A 27123-nucleotide genomic window follows, 5' to 3' on the forward strand; every position below is an offset into this window, starting at 1 on the left:
GGGCTGGAGCACATGACTTATGAGGAGAGGCTGAGGGAACTGGGATTGTTCAGTCTGCAGAAGAGAAGAATGAAGGGGGATTTGATAGCTGCTTTCAACTACCTGAAAGGGGGTTCCAGAGAGGATGTATCTAGGCTGTTCTCATTGGTACCAGATGACAGAACAAGGAGTCTCAAGTTGCAGTGGGGGAAGTTTAGGTTGGATATTAGGAAAAACTTTTTCACTAGGAGGGTGGTGAAGCACTGGAATGGGTTACCTAGGAAGGTGGTGGAATCTCCTTCCTTAGAGGTTTTTAAGGTCAGGCTTGACAAAGCCCTGGCTGGGATAATTTAGTTGGGGATTGGTCCTGCTTTGAGCAGGGGGTTGGACTAGATAACCTCTTGACGTCCCTTCTAACCCTGATATTTTATGATTCTATGATTTAGAAATTTACTATTAAGAATATTAAGAATTATATGAATGCTTAGTTTGTCACAATTTGTGGTGGGTGTCCACTCTGGATAGAAAAGGGCCAGCATCCAGAAATAAAGATGGGATTTTGCCAATGGATCTTGGGCCTATGGGAAAGGGAGAGATCCAAAGTCTTTGCAGAATAAGGTCCTTCTTTGGTACCTTTGTCTCCTTCACTGTGGAGAGTAAGATAATTCAGCAAATGAGCTGAATCCTAGGAGTAGGCAGTGGAGCGTCTAGCCTGAATTATAGGCTATATGGCAGGAGCCCTATAAACCCTACAATAGACCCACTTAAATGCTTGCAATGGCAAAATGTGGGTAGATAGCATTCATCTCCGATGTTACATTTAATAAAGTTATGGCCTGCCACTTCAAATCCATCCCTGTGTCTGTCCTCATTCACTTCTGTGCCTGGATCAATAATCAGGATTAAAACTTGCTGGGTAACGACACTAATAACCTGGAATTATAATGTAAATTTTTTTCAAAACCACCTAAGTCTTAAGGAGCCTACGTGCCATTTTGAAAAGGTACTTAGACACTTAGGAGTCAATGAGACTTGGGCTACCAAGTGACTGTCACTTTTGAAAATGGCACTTAGACTCCTAAATCAGTTGGGCATGTCTGAAAATTTTACCCATAGTCAGGGCCGCCCAGAGCGGGGGGGCAAGTGGGGGAATTTGCCCCAGGCCCTGGACCCCACAGGGGCCCCCACAAGAATGCTCCGGCCCCAGCCCCGCCTCTGCCTTCCCCCATCCCCCAGTGCCTCAGCACGCCGCATCCAGGAGCGGCCCTGGACAGAGCTAGAGTGGCGTGGCTCCAGTGGGGCCTGAGCTCCTCCCTGCTCAAAGCCGCATGGTAAGGGGGCGGGGCTGTGATCTCTGGTCCCACCGGAGCCAGGCCGCTGCAGCGCTGTCCAGGGGCCAGGGCAGCTCCTGGACATGGCACGCTGAGGCTCCGAGAGAGGGGAGAGGCGGGGGTAACCCAGGAGGTAACCTGGACAGAGTTAAAGCGGTGTGGCTCCAGCGGGGCCTGAGCTCCTCCCTGCTTGGAGCCGCGTGGTGAGGGGGCGGGGCTGAGAGCTACGGCCAAGTGGCAGGAGCTCAGGCCCCGTTGGAGCCAGGCTGCTGCAGTGCTGTCCAGGGCCGCTCCTGGATGCGGCGTGCTGAGGCTCTGGGAGAGGGAGGAGGTGGGGGTAAGCAGCATGGGAGGGGTTTGGGGCTGGGGGGGTTGGATAAGGGGTAGTCAGGGGGACAGGGAGGGGGCAGAGGTTCTGGGGGGCAGTCAGGGGACAGGGAACGGGGGGTTGGATCATGGGCGTTCCGGGGGTCTGTCAGGACTCGGTGGGGGTGGATAGGGGTTGGGGCAGTCAGGGGACAGGGAACGGGGCGGTCAGTGTGGGGAGCGGTGGTGGTTTCGGGTGGGCGGTGAGGGGACAAGGAGCAGGATGGGTCAGGGATTCTGAGGGGGGCAGTAGGGGGGCAGGAAGTGGATGGGAGTCAGATAGGGGGCATGGCCAGGCTGTTTGGGGAGGCACAGTCTTCCCTACCCTAAAGCTCATTCAGCAGTTTGAGGCTTGCAGACAGCTATTTAACACAAAGAGTCAAGCTGTTATCTTTTCCCTTAGGGCTACCATCCCTTTCACTTCTTAAATGCCAAATTATAATTTACATTTAATTTCAGTGCCATAGGGAGATTCATGTCAGGGGAGGGTAGCTTCATTTAAAATTAGCCACTTTAGATTGACAGTGATAGAGCCAAGAGAGTCATGGGGGAGGGATCACATGAGAAGAGCAATATCCTACACCGCCTACCTCCTTCCCAACCCTATGGGAGACCTCCCTCCCCTGCATTCCCCGAGGCTCCAGAGGGGTTAATTCAGTGGTTCTCAAACTTTTATACTGGTGACCCCTTTCACATAGGAAACCTCTGAATGTGACCCCCCCTTATAAATTAAAAACACTTTTTTATATATTTATCACTATTATAAATGCTGGAGGCAAAGTGGGGTTTGAGGTGGAGGCTGACAGCTTGCGACCCCCAGTAATAATCTTGTGACCCCCTGAGGGGTCCCAACCCCCAGTTTGAGAACCGCTGGGTTAATTTAATTTTAGCACCAGGTGTCCATTCACATGCATGTGCTATTTTGAGCATTTCAATTTCACAACATAGGTTCATCCCAGATTCTGGAACAAGTGCAAATGCTCAGTTCATAGAGTATGTACATAAGCTATACTAAAGACAAACCTACAGTAACCATCTCCAGTTTGTGAGGGATCCCGTGGAGCCAGTCTCTAGGAAACAGATACATTCATGGAGGTTAAGTCCATTAATGGCTATTAGCCAGGATGGGTAAGGAATGGTGTCCCTAGCCTGTTTGTCAGAGGGTGGAGATGGATGGCAGGGGAGAGATGACTTGATCATTACCTGTTAGGTTCACTCCCTCTGGGGCACTTGGCATTGGCCACTGTTGGTAGACAGAATAATGGGCTGGATGGTCTGACCCAGTATGGCTATTCTTATGTTCTTATGTTCTAAGCTAAATAAACCCAAAGTTATGGAGACAGATATGAGTCAAGGAAGCCAGCAGAGTATCAGAAACCTGGAAAAATCTCTGACTGGATGGGCTCAGGTGTTTGGTCACAAGCTGAGGTGGTTCAAAAGTTTTGGATTTTTTTTAAGCAGAATTTTTTTATTGCTCTTTAAACAAACACAGCAAGCAGCAAATATTTGGCCACACACTTCTGAAATCCCAAACCATATTCAGGTTTTGGAAGACTAATTTCATCTTTTCAATTAAAAAAAATACAACAAATTTTGAAGGAAAGCAGACATTGTCCGTGATTTTTTTCTGCTTTTTAAAAACCCCTAGTTTTTGATCCAAAAAAAGTTTTGACAGAAAATATTTGTCCAACCCTTTTAATGAGCTTTAGTGCCTTTTAGCACTAGCTGATGCTGAGAACCAGTGATACCTTGTAAATGTAACTTGAAAAGAAGTTTTCTCAAAACTGGGTTTGTGCCGAGATGCGGAAGATTTTTAAATGTTTATTTTTCCCAGGGTTGCCCCGGGGGGGCAAGTGGGGCAATTTGCCTCGGGCCCCATAGGGACCCCCACGAGAATATAGTATTCTATAGTATTGTAACTTTTTTTTATGGAAGGGGCCCCTGAAATTGCTTTGCCCCAGGCCCCCTGAATCCTCTGCGGAGCTCTGCCCATAGTTCAGTAACTCACCTTATGAATCCTAAATCATTGACTAAAATAGTATGAACAACTGCACATTTTTACTTTCACTTTAGAAACAAATATCATCAGAAGCTGTGCATGTAAAAGAGGGAGCATAATAAACTGGCAAAATAAATGGTGAACTGAATGATCTGAAACTTAAACCTAGAACTAATCAATTAGAGATTCATTTCTTTGTGATGTTTTCAGTGACAAATGTTTATAATGATATTTTGAGGTTGAAATCACTTTCATTTGCATATTTCTGGGACATGGCACATCAGTTTATGTAGTAGAAAGGAGTCTCTTCTGACAAAGCAGATGCCAAGCCTGACTCCAATGAGATTAACTTTTTTGTGGTGTTCATCCATAGGTACTTTATTAATACAGACACTGTCGGTATCCCAGAGATAGAAATGATTCATCATTTTCCTTATCAAATAAAACCCATCACTTACAGTTCTTAAAAAATAAATGACTTTGTATAAATTCATCTGTGGCAACTGCTCAGGTTAAAAAGGAATCTAATTTTGCAAATATATGTATGCGGATCCACAAATTAGCAAAAATATTGCATATTTAAAAAGATAGCATGAAATCTGATTGTAATGTTAGGCTTGACATCAAAATAAAAAAAAACTTATTCACTAGATTAAAACTGTGGAAAATGAAAAAGTAACTATAAAAAATGTATGTATGCCTCTCTACCTCCCAAAACCTAAATATGATCTGATTATCCTTTTCCTTGTACTAGTTTTACAGCAGTGTAACTCTTTTGACTGGAGTTATTCCCAATTTACACTGGGGGAATGGAAAGTCAGACCCAAAAGTATAGAGACTTAAAATTATGTAGAATTAGTTATTTAATTTTTATAATAAATTCTATTGCCTGATTCATGATTCACTTTAGTGTAAATAATTTACAATAAAAGTGAAATCTCAGCTTGTCTGTGATATAGACGTATATTTGGTTTTAAAGTGAGGGTTGTTTCTTCTAATGAAGGACAGATGTGGTTTAAAAATAACCCTTTTCCTTATAAAAAGGGCAGGAAGGAGGATGATTTGTGAGGCAAATATACTCTTGTGGTTAAAGCACAGGACCGATAAATGGAAAATCTGCATGTCACTTCCACTTTTGCCACAGATTTCCTGCACACACTGGAGTAAGTCACTTAGGCCAGTTCTCCTCTGGAGAAATTTACTGAAATTTAAAAATAGAACCACTGAGAGTCATGGTGTCTATAAGGCTGTGGTTACAGAAACCATTTTTATCACTGTTTTGGTTAAGCCTGCTTAAAAAGCAAGTCTAACGAAAATGATGGTAAAAACAGTTCCAGTCACAGGAGCCTTCCTAATCTAAATTTCCCACAAGTTTTAACACAGGGGAACCTGTGTTAAATAAAGTTGAATTATTTTTTTTGGTAAATTTCCTCATTATAGACAAAGTCTAGGAGACTGATTCTGTGACATGATGAGCACACTCAACTCCCACCATAGGCAGTAGGAGTTCTGGGCATTCAGCGCTTCCAGGGTTGCCCCTGCATCTCCCAGTGCCTCAACTTCCTTATTTGTAAATGAGAATAATATATTTGCCTTACCTCATAGAAGTGCAATTACAGCTTTCTGTTTAGCTTTGTAGCTAGATAAGCTATGAAGTGCCTTCAGTCTTCAGACTGAAGATACAATGTAAGTTCAAACTATGGTTGTTATAAAGGAATTTTTAAAATTCCTATTCTTTATTATGGTGGATATAACTTTGTCTTGTTATTACTGCTTATCTAAAACTACTCTGTTCCTTGTCAGGTTTGTCCATCCGAAGTGTTTGTTGGAAAGGAGACAGACTTTTAGCGGGGACACAGGACAGTGAAATATTTGAGGTGATAGTGAGAGAAAGAGATAAACCAATGCTGATAATGCAGGGTCATTGTGAAGGGGAGCTCTGGGCCCTGGCAGTCCATCCAAAGAAGCCTTTAGCTGTCACAGGCAGTGATGATCGATCCGTACGGTAAGGCTGGAGCTCATTTACTGCTATATATTCAATTAGTCATGTACTTTTAACAAGAACATTTTTTAACAAATATTCTTTTTGAAACATTTGTCATTTCTTTAAAAATAGGTTTAGTGGTAAGTAAAGAGTTGCAACAATTTCCCAAGAAATTGTAAAACCTTCAGCTTAATTAAGATAGTATTTTTTCTACTTATTTCCTTGCAGCCATACCTTTGAATCAGCCCTCATGCACACATTCCGTAAATCATGTAAAACCCATCAGAAATTGCCTATAAAAATTTAGGCTTAAAGCATGCCTTTCATTTCTTCCTGTGGCTAAAATGGAAGGCATTACCCTAACATATTAAGTCACTGATATTGTCACATTTTCCTCTTGTATTTATGAGCGTATTAAACAACTTGGCCCCTATTCCCCAAAATACTTGATGAGGTCCAATTTCTCTTTGTTATACACCACAACTGGAAATTATTAGGGCTGTCAAGTGATTAAAAAAACCTGAATTGCGATTAATCACATGATTAAAAAAATTAATTGCACTGTTAAACAATAACAGAATACCAGTTATTTAAATATTTTGGGGATGTTTTCTACATTTTCAAATATATTGATTTCAATTACAACACAGAATACAAAGTGTACAGTGCTCACTATATATTTATTTTTGATTGCAAGTATTTGCACTGTAAAAAAAGAAAAGAAATAGTATTTTTCAATACACCTAATACAAGTACTGTAGTGCAATCTCTTTATCATGAAAGTTGAACTTACAAATGCAGAATTGTGTACAAAAATGCATTCATAAATAAAACAATGTAAAATTTTAGAGCCTGGAAGTCCACTCAGTCCTACTTCTTGTTAAGCCAATTGCTCAGACAAACAAGTTTGTTTACATTTACAGGAGATAATACTGCCCGGTTCTTGTTTACAGTGTCACCTGACAGTCAGAACAGGTGTTCTCATGGCACTGTTGTAGCCAGAATCACAAAATATTTATGTGCCAGGTTCACTAAAGATTCATATGTCCCTCCATGCTTCAACCACCATTCCAGGGGACATGCAGCCATGCTGATGACGGGTTTTGGTCGATAAGAATCCAAAGCAGTGTGGACTGAAACATGTTCATTTTCATTATCTGAGTCTGATGCCACAAGCACAAGGTTGATTTTCTTTTTTGTTGATTCGGGTTCTATGGTTTCCACACTGGAGGGTTGCTCTTTTAAGACTTCTGAAAGCATGCTCTACACCTTGTCCCTTTCAGATTTTGGAATACACTTCAGATTCTTAAACTTGGGTCGAGTGCTGGAGCTATCTTTAGAAATCTCAGATTGCTACCTTCTTTGCATTTTGTGAAATCTGCAGTGAAAGTGTTCTTAAAATGGACAACATTTGCTGGGTCATCATCCGAGCCCTGTATAACTTAAAATATATGGCAGAATGCGAGTAAAACAGAGCAGGGGACATACGATTCTCCCCCCAAGGAGTTCAGTCATAGAATCATAGAAGATTAGGGCTGAAAGAGACCTCAGGAGGTCATCTAGTCCAAGCCCCTGCTCAAAGCAGGACCAACACCAACTAAATCATCCCAGCCAGGGCTTTGTCAAGCTGGGCCTTAAAAACCTCTAAGGATGGAGATTCCACTGCCTCCCTAGGTAATCCATTCCAGTGCTTCACCACCCTCCTAGTGAAAAAGTTTTTCCTAATATCCAACCTAGACCTCCCCCACTGCAGTTTGAGACATTGCTCCTTGTTCTTTCATCTGCCACCACTAAGAACAGCTGAGCTCCATCCCCTTTGGAACCTCCCTACAGGTAGTTGAAAGCTGCTATCAAATCCCCCCTCACTCCTCTCTTCTGCAGACTAAACAAGCCCAGTTCCCTCAGCCTCTCCTCGTAAATCATATGCCCCAGCCCCCTAATCATTTTCGTTGCCCTCTGCTGGACTCCCTCCAATTCGTCCACATCCTTTCTGTAGTGGGGGGCCCAAACCTGGACAGAATACTCCAGATATGGCCTCGCCAGTGCCGAATAGTCCCTCAATCTTCTGGCAATTCCCCTACTTATACAGCCCAAAATGTCGTTAGCCTTCTTGGCAACAAGGGCACACTGTTGACTCATATCCAGCTTCTCGTCCACTGTAACCCCTAGATCCTTTTCTGCAGAACTGCTGCTAAGTCAGTCAGTCCCCAGTCTGTAGTGGTGCATGGGATTGTTCTGTCCTAAGAGCAGGACTCTGCACTTGTCCTTGTTGAACCTCATTAGATTTCTTTTGGCCCAGTCCTCCAATTTGTCTAGGTCACTCTGGACCCTTTCCCCACCCTCCAGCGTATCTACCTCTCCCCCCAGCTTTGTGTCATCCGCAAACTTGCTGAGGGTGCAATCTATCCCATCATCCAGATCATTAATAAAGATGTTGAACAAAACTGGCCCCAGGACTGACCCCTGGGGCACTCTGCTTGATACTGGCTGCTAACTAGACATCGAGCCGTTGATCACTACCCGTTGAGCCCAACTATCTAGCCAGCTTTCTATCCACCTTATAGTCCATTCATCCAATCCATACTTTTTTAACTTGCTGGCAAGAATACTGTGGGAGACCATATCAAGCGCTTTGCTAAAGTCTTTGCTAAAGAGATCTAACTTTTTTGCATCCTTTCCTTTGGGGATAGATGCCTGCTGCCACTGGATTCTCTCTCATTGGCAGCTCAGACTGTATCAAAAGCTTTGCTAACATCAAGATATATCATGTCCATGGCTTTCCCCATATCCACAGAGCCAGTTATCTCATCATAGAAGGCAATTAGGTTGGTCAGGCATGACTTGCCCTTGGTGAATCCATGTTGACTGTTCCTGATCACCTTCCTCTCCTCGAAGTGCTTCAAAATGGTTTCCTTGAGGACCTGTTCCATGATTTTTCCAGGGACTGAGGTGAGGCTCACCAGTCTGTAATTCCCTGGGTTCTCCTTCTTCCCTTTTTAAAAGATGGGCACTATATTTGCCTTTTTCCAATCATGCGGGACCTCCCCCAATCACCACAAGTTTTCAAAGATAATGGCCAGTGGCTCTGCAATCACATCAGCCAGTTCCCTCAGCACCCTTGGATGCATTAGATCTGGACCCATGGACTTGTGCATGTCCAGCTTTTCTAAATAGTCCTTAACCCAGGGGTGGGCAAACTATGGCCCACGGGCCACCTCCGGCCCTCGAGCCGGTTTCATCTGACTCTCAAGCTCCTGCTGGGGAGTGGGGTCTGGGGCTTGCCCTGTTCCCACGCTCCAGCCGGGGAGCAGGGTCGGAGGCCGCTCCGTGTGCACATGCTGAGGCTCCTGGAAGCAGCAGCATGTTCCCCCTCTGGCTCCTACATTTAGGAGCAGCCAGGGGGCTCCGCACGCTGCCCCCGCCCCAAGCACCATCCCCGCAGCTCCCATTGGTCAGGAGCTGCGGCAAATGGGAGCTGAAGGGGTGGTGCCAGCGGACAGGGCAGTGCACAGAGATGGGACATGCCACTGCTTCCAGGTGCTGCTTGAGGTAAGCACCGCGTGGAGCCTGCATGCCTGCCCCATCCCGTGCCCCAACCCGCTGCCTCAGCCCTGATCCCTCTCCCGCACCCAACCCCCAGCCCCAACCTAGAGCCCCCTCCCACACCCTGAACTCATTTCTGGCCCCACCACAGAGCCCGCACCCCCAGCAAGAGCCCTCACCCCCTCCTGCATCCCAACCCCAATTTTGTGAGCATTTATGGCCTACCATACAATTTCCATACCCAGATGTGGCCCTCGGTCCAATAGGTTTGCCAACCCCTGCGTTAACCTGTTCTTTCACCACTGAGGGCTGCTCACCTCCTCCCATACTGTATTGCCCAAGACAGCAGTCTGGGAGCTGACCTTGTCTGTGAAGACTGAGGCAAAAAAAGCATTGAGTACTTCAGCTTTTTCCACATCATCTGTCACTAGGTTGCCTCCCCCATTCATTAAGGGTCCCACACTTTCCCTGATCTTTTTCTTGTTGCTAACATACCTGTAGAAACCCTTCTTGTTACCCTTCACATCCCTTGCTAGCTGCAACTCCAGTTGTGCCTTGGCCTTCCTGATTACACCTCTGCATGCTTGAGCAATTTTTTATACTCCCATGTCATCTGACCAAGTTTCCACTTCTAGTAAGCTTCCTTTTTGTGTTTAAACTCACAGAAAATTTCTCTGTTAAGCCAAGCTGGTTGCCTGCCATATTTGCTATTCTTTCTGCACTTCGGGATAGTTTGTTCCTGTGTCCTCAATAAGGCTTCTTTAAAATACAGCCAGATTTCCTGGACTCCTTTCCCCCACATATTAGCATCCCAGGGGATCCTGCCCATCAGTTCCCTAAGGGAGTCAAAGTCTGCTTTTCTGAAGTCCAGGGTCCGTATTTTGCTATTCTCCTTTCTTCCTTTTGCCAGGATCCTGAACTCAACCATTTCATGGTCACTGCTGCCCAGATTGCCACCCACTTCTACTTCCCCTACCAATTCTTCCCTGTTCGTAAGCAGCAGGTCAAGAGGAGAATGGCCCCTGATTGGTTCCTCCAGTAGTTGTAGCAGGACGTTGTCCCCAACACTCTAAAAAACTTCCTGGATTGTCTGTGCACTGCTGTATTGCTCTCCCAGAAGATGTCAGGGTGATTGAAGTCCCCCATTAGAACCCGGGCCTGTGTTCTGGAAACTTCAATTAATTGTCCAAAGAAAGCCTTGTCTACCTCATCCTCCTGGTCTGGTGGTGTATAGCACATGCCCACCACAACATCATCCTTGTTGCTCTTGCTTCTAAACTTAACCTAAAGAGTCTCAACAGGCTTTACTCCAGTTTCATACTGGATTTCTGAGCAACCATACTGCTCTTTTACATACAGTGCAACTCCTCCACCTATATCCAGTGTACAGGTACATCAAGTTTATAACCACACATAAAATTACCAGACATTGGAGGACATGAAATAAAAAAGCTAAAATCTGCATCAATCATTGTGTGTAGGCGGTGCAGATCATTATATATTAGTTATTTCTAACTTTGCTAAACTTAATTCAGGCTGAAATTTTTCATGCCAGGTGTCTGCCTCAGGCTGAAATTTTCCAAAAATGTTAGTTAATCCAAGGCAGCCATGCCAGTGAACAAGATGAGGAAAAAATACATTGTTTTGTCTGTGTTAACAAAAAAATTTTATAAACAATTTATTGAAAATTTCCTGTGTCTCCATGCTTAAAATTTGGTAGGAGGGCAGTCACCTGTGAGAATTTGTGAAAATTTGGCCAAGTTAGATGCATTTGAAAAGTTGCACCTCTCACAATCTCAGTAGAGATTTGTTAGTGTTTGGCAGCTGAAGTCACCAAATATTCCATCTGTATTAAGCATGCTCCATCCCCTCACAGCTCTTATGGTTCCTTCCCCACAGAGTGATAGAGTATGCTTTATACAGGGGCTACAAGGGCTGAGAAAGACTTTCCCTATAATTGGTCCTGCTATCTGCAGAAAGTCACCATAAGGCTAGGCAAAGCAAATGAGAGCAAGAATCCTGCATGTAAAATGCTTGAATGATCTCAAGGTATTAAAATATTTTCTGTTCTATATTTCAGTAAAAATATGTAACTAGAAACAAACATTTTGTAACCTTATTGAAAATATGGTTGAGATTCTCTATTGTGCCTCTTAAAGGCACCGGGGGTAGGGAGCCAAAGGTGGCTTTAAACTGCTTTAACATCTTCCTAATCTTAATCTGCTTCTTGTATTGGAGAGGCCACCAGTGTAATTTAAGCCGCCACCCTCCAGAGTTCTCTGTCTAAAGTACAGCAGCCTCCTTGGGCTATTCTATGAGTCGTAGTGCTGTCCATGGCCTCACTGTGGACGTGCCCCTCTCACCTCTCAGCACACCTCCTACACGATGGCTTGTGAGGGGATCTGCGGGAGGCAGCCTTACAGTTTCTTCCACATTGCCTGTGCCAGGGCCTCTTTATTCAGCGTTAGCCATTTTATTCTGCGTGACGGGGCTGAGCAGGGATGAGCATCTTGCCCTGATCTTAATTTCTGTAAGTATTCATACAGATTTGCTTGGGGGTGGGGTTGCATTTTTTGCAGTACACTTTAAAGTTGCAAGCACAATCTGGGAACAAAAAGGGGATGTAGCTTTTAAATGAAAGCAACGTAAGATTTAAAATTATTACAGATAGGGTTTAAATGCTCAGAGATTATTTCCTGGAGCTCCTCACACAAACCCCATTTGGGACTCGGAGCTTCAGCCCTGGTGGGGGGAGGTGCTGGCTAGGGCTCGGGGCTTCAGCCCCACGGGCAGGAGGAAGGGTGAGGAGGTGCCAGGGCTCCCACAGGTTTGAAACATTTTCCAGAGCTCCAATCCGGTGAGCTCTGACTGAATTTAAGCCCTGATTACAGATATAATTATAAATCACAAAACAACAAGAAAATTCACATACACTGTACTCACTGAGTAATGTTTACTTTCTCCTGTATGGAAAAATGAATCTGTTCCCATCTACCTGAGTCACTTTAATTTGATTAATGGCTGGTCCATTCACATTTAACCAAACTTTAAAATTCTTTGGTGTGTGTAATCTTTATAGAATCATAGGACTGGAAGGGATGTTGAGAGGCCATCTAGTTCAGTCCTTTGCACTCATGGCAGGACTAAGTGTTATCTAGACCATCCCTGACAAGTGTTTGTCTAACCTGCTCTTAAAAATATCCAATGATGGAGATTTCACAACCTCCCTGGGCAATTTATTCCAGTGCTTAACCACCCTGACAATTAGGAAGTTTTTCCTAATGTCCAATCTAAACCTTCCTTGCTGCAATTTAAGCCCATTGCTTCTTGTCCTGTCATCAGAGGTTAAGAATAATTTTTTTTCTCCCTCCTCCTTGTAACAACCTTTTATGTACTTGAAAACTGTTATCACGTTCCCTCTCAGTCTTCTCTTTTCCAGACAGAACAAACCTATTTTTTTCAATCTTCCCTCACAGGTCATGTTTTCTAGACCTTTAATCATTTGTGTTGCTGTTCTCTGGACCTTCTCCAGTTTGTCCACATCTTTCCTGAAATATGATGCCTAGAACTGGACACAATACTCCAGTTGAGGCCTAATCAGCGTGGAGTAGAGCAGGAGAATTACTTTGTGTGTCTTGCTTACAATACTCCTGCTAATACATCCCTGAATGATGTTTGCTTTTTTTGCAATGGTGTTACATTGTAATTCCTCAGGTTGTTCTTATTTCCCTTTTTATAGATTGGCACTATATTTGCCCTTTACCAGTCTTTGGGAATCTCTCCCGTCTTCCATGAGTTTTCAAAGATAATCGCTAATGGCTCAGATATCTCCTCAGTCAGCTCCTTGAATATTCTAGGATGCTTTTCATCAGGCCCTGGTGACTTGAAGACATCTAAGTTGTCTAAGTAATTTTTAACTTGTTCTTTCCCTATTTTAGCCTCTGATCCTACCTCATTTTCACTAGTATTCACTATGTTGGACATCCAATCACTACCAACCTTCTTAGTGAAAACTGAAACAAAGAAGTCATTAGGCACCTCTGCCATTTACACATTTTCTGTTATTGTTTTTCCCCCCTCATTGAGTAATGGTCCTACCCTGTCCTTGGTCTTCCTCTTGCTTCTAATGTATTTGTAGAATGTTTTCTTGTTACCCTTTATGTCTCTAGCTAGTTTGATCTTGTTTTGTGCCTTGGCCTTTCTAATTTTGTCCCTACATACTTGTGCTATTTGTTTATATTCATTCTTGTAATTGGACCTACTTTCCACTTTTTGTGGGACTCTTTTTTGATTTTTAGATCATTGAAGATCTCCTGGTTAAGTCAGGGTGCTCTCTTGCCATACTTCCTATCTTTCCTACACTGGGGGATATTTTGCTTAGTGGGATAGTTGCTTATGTAATCTTGTACTTTCTTATTATGACAAATTAAAATTCCAGTTAGAAAACTGAAGTATAACATGGAATAGATAATGAAATTTTCTGATTTATCTCCAATGTTTTTATAGTTTGTTATTAAAGTTATTAGTTAGTTTCAGAAGTCCTGGAAAGAGTTACCTGGGACTGTAATAGAGAAAGTATTAGGCCTTTTAAATTTTATATCTCCACCCTCCTTTATTATGCATAGCTGCAGCAAAAAGTTCAATGGCCAAATTAAAAATAAGGCCCAAATCTTGCAATGATTTACATATATTTCAGTTTTCTGTATGGTGAGTAATTCCACTGACTTCAATAGGACTAGCAAAGAATCCTGTGGCACCTTATAGACTAACAGACGTTTTGTAGCATGAGCTTTCGTGGGTGAATACCCACTTCTTCGGATGCAAGTATTCACCCACGAAAGCTCATGCTACAAAACGTCTGTTAGTCTATAAGGTGCCACAGGATTCTTTGCTGCTTCTACAGAACCAGACTAACACGGCTACCTCTCTGATAGTATTCAATAGGACTGTACACAATGCATAAAGCTAAGCACCTGCACAAGTTCATAAGAAAAAGGCAGGCATCCCTTGATGGATGGGAAATGATCTTGAAACTATCCCATAAGTAATAACTTCAGCCTCAGTGGGCCAGATTCTCATCTTGACTAAACCCAGATCAACTCCATTTACATCACTGGGGTATTTTGGGTTCACATTGATATGACTGAGATCAGAATATATGACCCACTATCTGTGTGCTGCAACTTAAGGCAAAGCACTTTTCTCCTAAAAAATCATTTCCAAAATAATCCCACCCACTTGTCTCAAATGTTTCTGCTACTTATTAGGTCACCATCTCTTGATCCATTTTGTTTTGATTTGTATTAATTATGTCCAGGAAGAAAGCCATATGTTATCTGAAATATCCTTGTTAAAGGAAATACAGCTCCTTAATACATCTTAAATGGGCTTCCCTCCATTCAACATGTCTTTCATTTTACTGAATGCCACAGAATGCTGCAAGTTCCTCATACCGTGTAGATAAGTAACTTCCAATCTCTTTTAAGCCCTGACATATAGTGTCTGTAAACCATTAAAGAACAGCTTATCCTAGACTACTTCTTACAGTGTCCTTTGTGCCAGTGGATGCAACTCAGACCATGGAACCTTCTCGTTGCAGTTGGAGCACTCCGACACCCCTCCTGCTCTTCTCTTCTGCTTTCCTGGACATTCTGAGAGTGACACTATAAGAGGAAGTGTTGCACTCTCTGATGCATTCTCTCTCAGTTTGTTCCAACTGCAGCAGCAGATGGACTTAAGCCTTTCCAGATCCTTCTTTCATGTAGTTATTAGTGTCCCAGCCTAGTGCAATTTGTAGTGTTAGTTTGTTAAGGAAAAGTTATATTCTTAGCGTAGTTAACAGTAGTTAGTTCTTCAGCTTTGACTACTGGTTCCGTGATGGATCCAAAGGTGAAGACACCTGGATTTAAAATGTGTGCCTTTTGTCTGTGGTCTTTCTGGTCAAGGCAGGGCCATATTTGATGCTTGGAGTGTCTCAGTGGGGGCCACTCTCCTTTGAGGTACTCTATTGGCAGCTCCTTTACCAGAGAGCACCTAAGGAGTGCCATAACAGGCAGAAAGCCCTAATGCTCCAAGAAGCTCTGGCTGTGAAACCTGTCAGATCTGATACCTCAAAGAGATCTGAACACAAGAAGCAAGTTCCAAGACTGTTGTACAGTTGGTTCCTAAGTAACTGGATTCAACCTTAAAACATTCAGAGACACTGTCAGTGCCAGCCTCTGAGATAACAACCAAACTGCAGTAAAAACCATCAGAACTGCCTAAACTGATTCCTAAAAAGATTGCACAAGACAAATAGTTTCCTGTTAGCAGAGCCAAGTTACGTTCAGAAGACTCCTCAGACCTGGATCCAAGAACACTGAATTCTAAACCAAAGATGAGGAGTTTGGATCAGGGTGAATCCTTCCCTAAAGTTCATCCTCCAGTTCCAAGGATTGCATCAGATCCAAAGAGAGTTCTGGAACTAGCAGTGATGTCTCCATTGCCAATTCTCAGTTTCCATTGTTGTTGTGATATTATGAATGCATTACATAGATCCACAGTTGGGTCATTTACCAGATCTGAAAAGACATTGCCTAAAGGGGATAAAAAGAATATTTCTGCAAGTCACCCTTCTCAGAACCCTCCATCTGAGAAACGGAAGCAGTTAGATGAGCTGTCTCAGTTTTCCATGGACCCTTCCTTACTGCCCCCATTTTTGGGCTCCTTCTGTAAAGTTTTTTCACCCTTCACCATTTTCCATATATCAGTTCCTGTAGTTTCACCAATAGTGTCTATTTGCAAATGTTCTGACAGGGCTATTATTCAACTCAGCAGCTCCATTGGTAACAAACATCTTGGATGCCTCCAACAAAGGATGGAGAGCACACCTCAACAGATTAGCAGTTTGAGGTCATTGGAGCTCTTAAGAAAAGAGACTAGCTATAAACATCCTAGAATTGAGTGATCTGTTTGGCTCTCAAATCTTTTCTACCTCACATCCAGAAAAATGTAGTGGAAGTTGTCACAGAATGTATGCCAGCAGTATATTACATGAACAAACAGAGAGGGGCTCATTGTTCTTAGCCTAGCCAAGAAGCAGTCAAATTGGTGTTTCCAGCACAGTAGTTTATCTCACAGCTGTATATCTAGCAGCAGCCTAACTGAGCAGAGATGTAACAGGATTGCATGATCATTGTTAAAGAAATTGGTGATAGATGACATCTTCAACCTGCGAGGGTTCCAGGACATAGATCTTTTTGCTACTAGAAAGAATTTGAAGTGTCACCACTTTTGCTCAAAAGCAGGGAGAGAGTCTGTCTGTATCAGATGCTTTCTCCTAAACTGGGGGAAGGATCAGTTCTACGTTTCCCCCCACTTTCCTCTCATTCAGAGAGTGATAAAGAAGATATGGCAAGGTAGTAACAGGATAATTCTAGTCCCCCCTCTCACCAAAGACAAGAGTAGTTTGTGGATCTTCTTCAACTCTCCAGGGGAATGCACAGACTTCAAAAGACAAAATGAAGGTTATTTATCTATGACAGAGTTCTTTTAAATGGATTCTGCCTATTCACTCTCCCTGCCCACTTTGCCTCTCTCCTCAGAATCCTAATGGAATCTTGAGTCTGAGGAACTCATGATAGAACTTGTTGGCCGAGGGTGCCCTTTTATACCCTCATCCTCAGAATGTTCAGCAATGGGTGTTGGGGGGGAGGAGAAGGGTTGAGTGCGCCAACAGGCACTGCTATAAGAAGGTTCCACTGTCTGAGCTGCACTGGCTGGCACATCCCATGAGTGTGAATATGCAGAGTCCATCTACAAATAAGTAACTTTCATTTCTCCTTCATTTCTCCATTTCCATAAACATATGCCAATTTATTCATATATATATATTTCAGGGTTTGGTTTTTTTCCCTTTAGGTGCTTTTTTGTCTTGTAATTTTAGAATCTGAGAAAACTGGATACAGTGGCTCTCTAAATAAATTTGTCACCAGCTACCATCATTTTTTCTAGGAAACCAACATCATTCTAAGAGTATCCCAAATCTCCATAACAGTTCTGAGTCACCAATGCAATATTTCAGTCATATGTCAGTTTTTTCATTGACATTTAGAAGGAAATTTTCTCAGAGGCAGGTTATCCCCCATAGCCTTCAGGATTTCTTCCACCTCCTCTGTGGCATTTGGTACTGGCCACTGTTAGTGACAGGATACTGGACTAGACTGACTACTATTCCAGTATGGCAGTTTCTATGTTCCTATGAACATAAAACAGTTACTGAGTGACAGTGTATGTATTGGTTCTTTACATTAACAGATATCAGTATTTGGGGGAGAAAATATGCATCTAGCCAAGAGCCTACTAGTTTCACATTGGAGGAGATTTTTTATGACCTAATTATCAAAATAAGATTTCTATCTCAACAGGCCTTCATTTAACATGAGCATGTGTGGTAACCATAAAATTCAACTTAATGTAATGTTGCATTATGGTAAAAACACCACCTTGTACCAAACTATGACTACTTCATGAATTTATTAACTATAACATTGGAGGGGTACAGATCTAACTGGAATACGGGAGCATTCTATGAAAGCCCAGTTACACATTTTAGCCACAAAAATTACTTCATGTGTGCAGTGAATGTAAGCATACTTACCGTGGATCAATTTGTAGAAGCTGACATTTCATTTCTGCAGTTGATACTATTGAAAGTCTGTAATCATAAGTATTGTGGTTTGGTTCTCAATTTTTTTGTGTAGATTATGGAGCCTTGCTGATCATGCCTTGATTGCTCGCTGTAATATGGAAGAAGCTGTGCGCAGTGTATCTTTCAGTCCTGATGGATCTCAGCTAGCTCTTGGAATGAAAGATGGCTCCTTCATTGTTCTCAGAGTAAGGTAGGATAGTGAATTGTATTTCAGCAATGATGACTCTTCTAGTAACTCAAGGCCAAATCCTAAAGTCCTTTATTAATATTTTTTAAATCAGTGGGTATATTTTTTGGAAAAAAAAAGAATAAAAAATTGTCAAAGCCTCTAGGTATTTCTCCTCAGTTGGCTTTAGAGGTGACTACTTTTAAATAATGTATATTACATACAAGCTTTAATGTATAATTTTATTTAAATTTAAATTAAACATAAAATGTCTCTTATGACATCACTAATAATGTTGTCTAAGTTTAAGATTTCAGACTTAGCATTTTCAAGTGAAAAGCATCTGTCTTGTGGCTTAGTAGCTCTGAAATTAAAGACATCTTTTGGGGAACAGAAACCATGTTAATGACATACTAATAGATGCTAGGTTTGAGAAGGACCTCTTCAATCACCAAGTCAGTTTCCTGCACGAATATAGGAAAGACTGCTATCTGTAATAATTTCTTTAGGAAAGTTTGCAAACATTTGCATGTTAAGTGAAAATCAAACTTCCCATGTAATAGGACAGCCCTTTTTAACTCTTTAGAATGATTTTTTTTTTGCTATTTCAAAAGCCATAGCACAAGGTATTTTTTGTTGGAATAATGGAATGGAAGAAGTGCAACAGCAAGTGAAATATTCAGGTAGGAAGAAAAACCTATAGGCAGTGGGAGATCTGTGAAGTTGTTGTAGTGCACTTTTATCATACTGGGACAGATTTTAAAATGTGTACCCACATTTCACCAGCAGAACAGATATATAAATAAAGTTCTCATTTGTGAGCAAAACTCAAGTGACTGTGTGCATGAACACAGATAACTAAATATGTAACCACTGCACATGCACATGCTGCTTTGTAAGTTCCATAGGTGTACATACATATTTTGTGGCTGCAATGAAGGCATATGTATATGAAAAATTGGCCTATTATTTTTTCCCATAAAATAATCCCATATTTTATATAACTCATTACCCAAATGGGATCTAAAGTTTCCAGACTTGATTCTCCACTGCCTTGCAGCTTGTGTAAAGTTGTGAACCACTGTGCTAAGTGAGAGTAAAATGCTATTATTCTCTTTTGATAGTGTTTTACCCTTAATTGCAGAGATGCAAATGGCTATCATGACAAACCCAGACCAGTGGGGTACAGGAGTCTGGTAGAAGGCAAATATTCTGGCCACTGGATGAACAATTTGATGTTCCCTAAGTGACCAGAGCAGGGGCTGCCCTAGAGCAATCAGGACACCTGGTTTAAAAAGGACCTCCCATCCTTTTTAAAGGAGTGGGGAGGGATAGCTCAGTGGTTTGAGCATTGGCCTCCTAAACCCAGGGTTGTGAGTTCAATCCTTGAGGGGGCCATTTAGGGAACTGGTGTAACAATCTGTCTGGGGATTGGTCCTGCTTTGAGCAGGGGGTTGGACTAGATGACCTCCTGAAGTCCCTTCCAACCCTGATATTCTATGACTATCCGTTAGTAGGGGTGTGTGCAAGGAGCAGGGAGTGAGAAGGTGTGCTGCTGGAGGAGCAAAGAGTTCAAGCGTGATCAGGCTTCAGGAGGAAGATCCTACAGTGAGGATAAAGAAAGTGCTGGGGAAGGCCATGGGGAAGTAGCCCAGGGAGTTGTAGCTGTCACGCAGCTGATACAGGGAGCCTTGTAGACAGCTGCTATCCACAGGGCCCTGGGCTGGATCCCAGTGTAGAGGGTGGGCCTGGGTTTCCCCCCATCCCCCCTAACTCCTGATTGGACACAGGAGGAGTTGACCTGGTCTGTGAGAAACCCCAGGAGGGAAGGTCTAAATTGCAAAGGGATCTGGCCTGTCCCCAACCCACTAGGTGGGACACAGAGACTGTGGGGATTGTTCTCCATTTCCCCCATGCTGGCCAGTGATGAGGTTAGCTGAGTGGACAGCAGGTTTGAGCCATTAACAAACGTGGCCAAACTGAGGGCTGCCGTGAAGCTCTGAGGCAAGCAAATCCGCCTATAAGCGCAGGTCCCACCAAGGCAGAGGAGGAACTTTGTCACACTATACAAGGTGCAGAAGCAATCCACAATCAGAACCTCCATTTTTCTGCTTCATGTTATGTGAAATAGAAAAAATTACCCATTCATTTCTATGGAAAGCCAAAGCAATATAACATGTGCATCTTACTGAGCACTCTTTACTCCAGGAAGACTTTTATTTATTTCAACAAAGGTTTTGCATGAGTAAAAGATTCTGAATAGGGTCCTAATAAATCATTTATTATTGAGATTGGTAGATAAAAGAATTAAAAATGAGTACATAATAGAAGTAAAATGCATGATATTGTTATGCAGTCAAGGCTTGTTAATAGGAAGAAAGGAACACTTCTTTGGATACTTGAAGTACACATCCCAAATAATTAAGTACAAAGGTATTCCTCACCCAGTGAAGATTTGCAAAAGGTGTGCACTAAGAGGGAAGTAATAATCTTGTGGCTGGGAAAGCATAAACAGTGAAGAAAACCCAGGGAGATCTGTCAGCTATTCTCTAACACAAAAATGACTTTTAAACTTCTAAATTTGTTCAGCTGTATAGTCATACAATTTTTATTTAAAGTCATTAAAAGTACTGCCACATAATAGTACTAGCACAGACTTTTACAAAGCTTAATTTTTAAATAATATAGTCATATTACATTAAAACTCCTTTTAAAAGATCAGTTTCATTCTCCTCTGGCAATTAATCTCGTCTCTGGTTCACAGAAATCTTGTTTTTGATTATTTGGCTGGCATTTAACATTATTCATGATTCTGATGTTAGATACTGGTAATAACAAATGCTGGATCCATTATTCTAGCCTTAAAAAAATGACAATGTTTGTGTGTGAAACCCTAAGTGTAAGTGTTTCTCCATCTATTCCTGTTCCAAGATTTCTTGGGAGATGAGCAATTCTGCAACCCTGAACATAGGAAAGTATGGGTTCTTGCAATATATTTTTCTCTTTTTTTAGGGTCAAATTCTGATCCAAATGGACTCTGTGGCATGGAGCTCTCAGAATGTCAGTGATTTGGGCCCTGTGGCTATAAACGGGAAATCTAGAGGGTGGCATTTCCTGTTGTGGAGTGGTTATATCAGCTGTATTCACTACTAAACTATTGCATAGAGTTGGTAGAAGTAAAAGTTTTTCAAGTAAAAGTGTTTCTTTGAGATGTGTTGCACATGTCCATTCCACTGCAGGTGTGTGCAAGCCCACTTGTCAGAGATTTTTCCCTTGGTGGTATCATGCAAATGTATAAACGGCAGAGCCTCCTCTGACCTCCTCCCCCCACCAGTTCCTTCTTACCACCCGTGACAGTTGTAGGAATGTCACTGTGTGGTCTTGCTATTGCAAAATTTCCCCTCATATTTGTATGTAGTTGGTACTTGTTTTAGTAGTTTTTGTAGTTTAGACTGTTTGGTAGATATAGAAATATTGTTTTTTAAAGTGTTTTTAAAGCTTCAGTTTCCACTGCTGAGTCCCAGTGGTAGGGCATGGCATGGTCCACGGGTTTCAAGCCCTGCCCTCCCTGCAAGAAACCAATGCCAGTGAGTGACCTGCATTCAGGATATCTGAAGTGTCATGGGGAGACTTACATCAGGATTGGTGTCAAATCTGCAGGGACTTTAACCCAATAACCAAGAAAAACAGAGAGGCCAGACTCAAGTTTCTTCTGATGGAGGCAGCCCTGCATCAACCCGTAGAGCCTTCGGAGTAGGTACTCAGTGCATCTGCATCCATCAGAAGTGTTCTCTCTGTTTTGATTGAGCTTTGGGGCCTATTGCCCTCCCTAGTAGTGTGGGAGAGACACCGGAAGAAGGCATTTAAGGGCCCAGTCTCTGGGAGATTGAGGTCCCCAGCACCTATGTCTAGCAAGCACATGGACAAGCACAACAGAGTGCACTTAAGACCAAGGCACTTTCAAAGGCAGTCATCTGCTCAGCAGGGACTGTCAGCTCTGGCACAGCACTGTTGAGATTGGTCTCCGAAGTGGCTCCATTTAGTTCAACAGTACTGTTCCGGTACCATCCACTCTGGCTTATGTGACAGCATGGGATCTGGTGATTCTCAATGTGCTGGCTTTGCCAGTGATCCAATAATCTTCTTGCCCAGTACCAGTGCCCACTGTAACTTTCTTGACTTTGTCCCAGCATGCGGTACTGTGGGTGCCTCTAGTCCTCTGTGTATGTCTTCATGTGGTATTTTCAAGAAGGAAGCCAGCCATGATCTCACTGATAGCACCATCTCCAGGCTCTCAACATTGATCCTGGGCAATGACTGGAACAGCCCCTACTTGGTTACAGGAGGCTGGTTCATCTTCAGACTCTGAGTTTGGCTCCTTAATGTCTCAGCCGGACCATGAACCATTCCCCTTCCACAGCCTACCATCCTTGGTATTCCTTCGAGGCTCCATCTTGGCCATCAACCAGAGACCATTGACTGGGAAGTAGTTGGGCTCTGAGACCTTACCAATAGACATTTTGAACCCCTTGGGTTTTTTTTCCTGCCTTGAGGTTGTCTCCACACCCTCCCTACTCTGCTTCATCAAGTAGGCACCAAGATTTACCACACCAGGTGCAGAGGGAGACTACTCCCAGTAACAGGCTCAGTATCGAGCAGGAGGAAATTCTTCCTTTAGAGGAATTGAAGAAGGCTCCACTACAGCCAGTTTTGGCTTTCTTCTCTTCATCACCTGATGAGGCAGTGGTATCAGAAAGTTCCTGAGGATTATAGGCTCATCAGGACTTGTTCAAGAGGGTGACTTGTTCAAGAGGGTGACTTCCACTCTGGATTTCCAGATGGAAGAGGTTCGAGAAAGGTCTCACAGGCTGGTTAACATCTTAGATTCTTAGTTTTTTTTGTCCTGCTGATGATAGCTCATCTCAATTGATTGGCCTCTTACAGTTGGTATGGCTATTTCCATCTTTTCGTGTTCTCTGTATGTATAAATATATTCCTGCTGTATGTTCCAGTCTATGCATCCGATGAAGTGGGCTGTAGCCCACGAAAGCTTATGCTCAAATAAATTTTTTAGTCTCTAAGGTGCCACAAGTGCTCCTGGTCTTAGCTTCTGTGGAACCATTGAGAGTAGTGCTTCCAATTAATTAAGCTATCCTGAGCCCACCAGTGTGTTGTGACAAACTCCATCTTCACTCCTCCCACCTAGCAGAAAGGGCCAAGCACAGATACTGTCCTCTCAGAGGGATTTGAACATTTTTACACCACCCCACTCTGGGATTGGTGGTAGTCTGAGCTGCCAATGAGAGAGAATCCAGTGGCAGCAGGCATCTACCCCCAAAGGAAAGGATGCAAAAAAGTTAGATCTCTTTAGCAAAGACTTTAGCAAAGCGCTTGATATGGTTTCCCACAGTATTCTTGCCAGCAAGTTAAAAAAGTATGGATTGGCTGAATGGACTATAAGGTGGATAGAAAGCTGGCTAGATAGTTGGGCTCAATGGGTAGTGATCAATGGCTTGATGTCTGTTTGGCAGCTGATATTAAGAAAAGTTCCCCATGGGTTGGTCCTGGGGCTGGTTTTGTTCAACATCTTTATTAATGATCTGGATGGTGGGATAGATTGCACCCTCAGCAAGTTTGTGGGTGACACTAAGCTGGGGGGAGATATGCTGGAGGATAGGGCTAGGGTCCAGAGTGACCTAGACAAATTGGAGGATTGGGTCAAAAGAAATTTGATGAGGTTCAACAACGACAAGTGCAGAGTCTTGCACTTAGGACGGAAGAATCCCATGCACTGCTACAGGCTGGGGACCAACTGGCTAAGTAGCAGTTCTTCAGAAAAGGACCTGGGGTTTACAGTGGATGAGAAGCTGGATATGAGTCAGCAGTGTGCCCTTGTTGCCAAGAAGGCTAATGGCTTATTGGGCTGCATAAGTAGGAGCATCACCAACAGATCAAGGGAAATGATTATTCCCCTCTATTCGGCACTGGTGAGGCCACATCTGGAGTATTGCATCCAGTTTTGAGCCCCCCACTACAGAAAGAATGTGGACAAATTGGAGAGAGTCCAGTGGAGGGCAACGAAAATGATTAGGGGGCTGGAGCACATGACTTACGAGGAGAGGCTGAGGGAACTGGGCTTGTTTAGTCCACAGAAGAGAAGAGCGAGGGGGGATTTGATAGCAGCCTTCAACTACCTGAAGGGGGGTTCCAAAGAGGATGGAATTTGGCTGTTTTCAGTGGTCACAGATGACAGAACAAGTAGCAATGGCCTCAAGTTGCAGAGGGGGAGTGTAGCGGGGCCCTGCTCCAGTTTGGAAGGGGTTAAAAACAGCCCTGGGAATGGGCTGCCCCAGGGAGTCAATCATTAGCGGGCTTGAGGCAGCCAATAAGGGCCCAGCTGGGCCAGTATAAGAAGAGCTCCTGGGGAGAAGGAGTGGAGCAAGAAGGACCTAGCTGCCTGGTAGAGACACGGGTACCTTGGACAGAGCTGTACTGGGAAAGGACAGGCTGAGCTGGGGAGCTCTGGCCTGGCAACCTACCAGGCTGAGGCCTTGCAGCAAATGCCTGAGGAGGTACTAGGCCTGCAGGGAGGCAGCCAGGGCAAGAAAAGGCAACATGTCCAACCACCTTGCTATTGATGAGTGGCCTTTTCAGACTGCAGTTTGCCCCTGAGAGATGGGGCTAGATGATGACTGGCAGTAGTCGCTGAAGCCAATTGGATATAGGGGGTTGGGGTTCCCCTGAGAAGGGAGACCCAGAGTGTGGGGACACTGCCGAGAGGCAGCACCCCAAGGTAAGGGGCACCATGGTTCAGGCAGGATGCGGTGCCTGAACTGGTGGAGATAAAGAGACTGCAGAGGGGCAGGTAAGGACAGGGGAGAAACTGGCCAGAGGAGGGCGCTCCTGAGCTGGATGAGCTAATTCCCAGACTGACCAGCAGGAGGCGCTGTGCCGATGAGTTGGCACTGTTACAGGGAGGTCTAGGTTGGATATTAGGAAACACTATTTCACTAGGAGGGTGATGAAGCACTGGAATGGGTTACCTAGGGAAATGGTGGAATCTCCATCCTTAGAGATTTTTAAGGCTCGATTTGACAAAATCCTGGCTGGGATGATTTAGTTGGTGTTGGGCCTGCTTTGAGCAGGTGGTTGGACTAGATGGCCTCCTGAGGTATCTTCCAACCCTAATCTTCTATGATTCTATGATTCTTTGGCAGAAAACTTTATTTAACACCAGATCTGCAGCTCAGGACGGGTAACCAGCAAGCTTTGCTGGACCACTATGACTGTAGCTTCTGGGACAATATATTATAATGTAAAGACAAATTACCAGAGGATGCAAGGCAGGAATTTCTCACTATGGTAGATTAGCATAAATTAGTGGCCAAAATCTCCTTTTAGGTGGATTTGGACCCTGTTGACTGCAGCTAAAGCCATGGCATCGGCCATTTATGATGTGCAGATACTGGTGGCTCCAGTCATTGGGTCTTCCTCAAGAGGTCCAACAGACCATATAGAGCCTTTCCTTTGAGGGGTCACCACTCTCCTCTGAGAAGACAGATGACAAGCTGCATAGCCTCCAGGCTGATGCTCAAATCTACACCAAAGAGGAAGCTGTTCTGTCCTCAGCAGATGTCATGCCACCAAGACTTAGCCAGAAAAAAGGGCAGAAGTAATACATGAAGACCAGCCACTCCTTTTGCCTCAGCTCCTCATTAACCCACACAGCCTGGGAATTTGAAATAAATATTTGCATGTTTTTGTCGAGAACACCCTACCAGTTTCCAGAATGCCAGCATCTCTTAGAACACTGTTTGCCAGCCAGGTCTCCAACTATGTGGATGCTTGGTCCTGCATCACTACAGACCAGTAAGTCTTAAGCATGGAAGAATTAGGATACACCCTTCAATTTCTTTCTATCCCCACTTCTATCCTCCTTCTTCATCCCTTTTCAGGACCACTCTCACAAGGCGATCCTCCTTCAGGAGGTGTAATCTCTCCTCCAGCTGGGAGTCATAGAGGAAGTTCCTCAGTTATGCAGAGGGAAGGAGTTTTATTCCCACTATTTTCTGATCCCAAAAGCAAAGGGAAGACTCAGACTCATACTAGTCCTGTGGCAGCTCAACAAACATCTGAAGAAAATAAACTTTCATATGGTCACACTGGCTTCCATTATCTCCTCCCTTGACCCTGGAGACTGGTATGCTTCCCTTGTCTTAAAAGTATTTTCACGTGGCAATACATCAAAGCCACAGAAAATTCCTCAAGTTTTGGTAAATCAATTCCACTACCAGTTCACAGTATTACTGGTTGGCCTGTCCACAGCTCCATGGGTGTTCACAAAGTACTACATTAAGTGGTGGCAGTATTCCTGAAGAAGTCAGGAGTTCAAGTTTTTCCCTACCTGGACAACTGGTTGGTGAGAGACTGGTCCAAGGCTCAGGTACTGTCCAGTGTGCCTGTCATCCAGTCCACCTTCAATGTGCTAGGGTTGCTCAATAACATACAAAAGTGAATCCTGTCATCTGTAGAAAATGAAGAATTTATAGGAGCAGTCTTGGACTTTATGGAACCCAAGGCCTTCCTTTCACAGATAAGATTCCAGACTATGCTGGCCATTGTGTTAGACCTGAAGGCCAATGACAGTACGCACTTGCCTCAAACTTCTGGGTCAGTTGGCCTCATACACTTATGTAGTTTAACTTGCCAGTCTCTATCTCTGGAAGCTGCAAAGGTGGCTGGCATCAGTGTAACTTACAATTTGTCTTCCCCTAGATATGGTGGTTCAGGAGCTCACTCAAATCTTGGCCTCTCTAGACTGGTGGAGAGACCCTTCAAGGTGTGTGTGTATAGAGGGGTTCTGTTTGCTCCTCCTTAACCATCTTTGACCACAGCTATGGACATGTCTGCCCTAGGTTGAGGGGCTCACTTGTGGTCCCTGAAACTCAAAGTTTATGGTCTTCTCAGGATTTAACTCTACATATAAAATGTCAGTGAACTAAGGACTATCTGGCTAGCATGTCAAGCCTTCCTTCCCCATATCAAGGGAAGAAATCTTCTCATACT

General features: G+C 43.5%; 1 protein-coding gene across 1 annotated transcript in view; it reads left to right on the forward strand.

Annotated features, from left to right (window-relative positions):
- The window catches only part of EML6 (EMAP like 6), a 403172-nt gene that overhangs the window by 166714 nt on the left and 209335 nt on the right, over positions 1-27123 (forward strand). Inside the window, exons 7-8 of the mRNA XM_045011334.1 lie at positions 5479-5680; positions 17944-18081. Of these exons, the coding sequence (XP_044867269.1) occupies positions 5479-5680; positions 17944-18081 (340 nt within the window). The remainder of the gene's footprint in view (positions 1-5478; positions 5681-17943; positions 18082-27123) is intronic.

The sequence above is a fragment of the Mauremys mutica genome, chromosome 3 (assembly GCF_020497125.1).
Source record: "Mauremys mutica isolate MM-2020 ecotype Southern chromosome 3, ASM2049712v1, whole genome shotgun sequence".
In the NCBI taxonomy this organism is placed as follows: Eukaryota; Metazoa; Chordata; order Testudines; family Geoemydidae; genus Mauremys; species Mauremys mutica.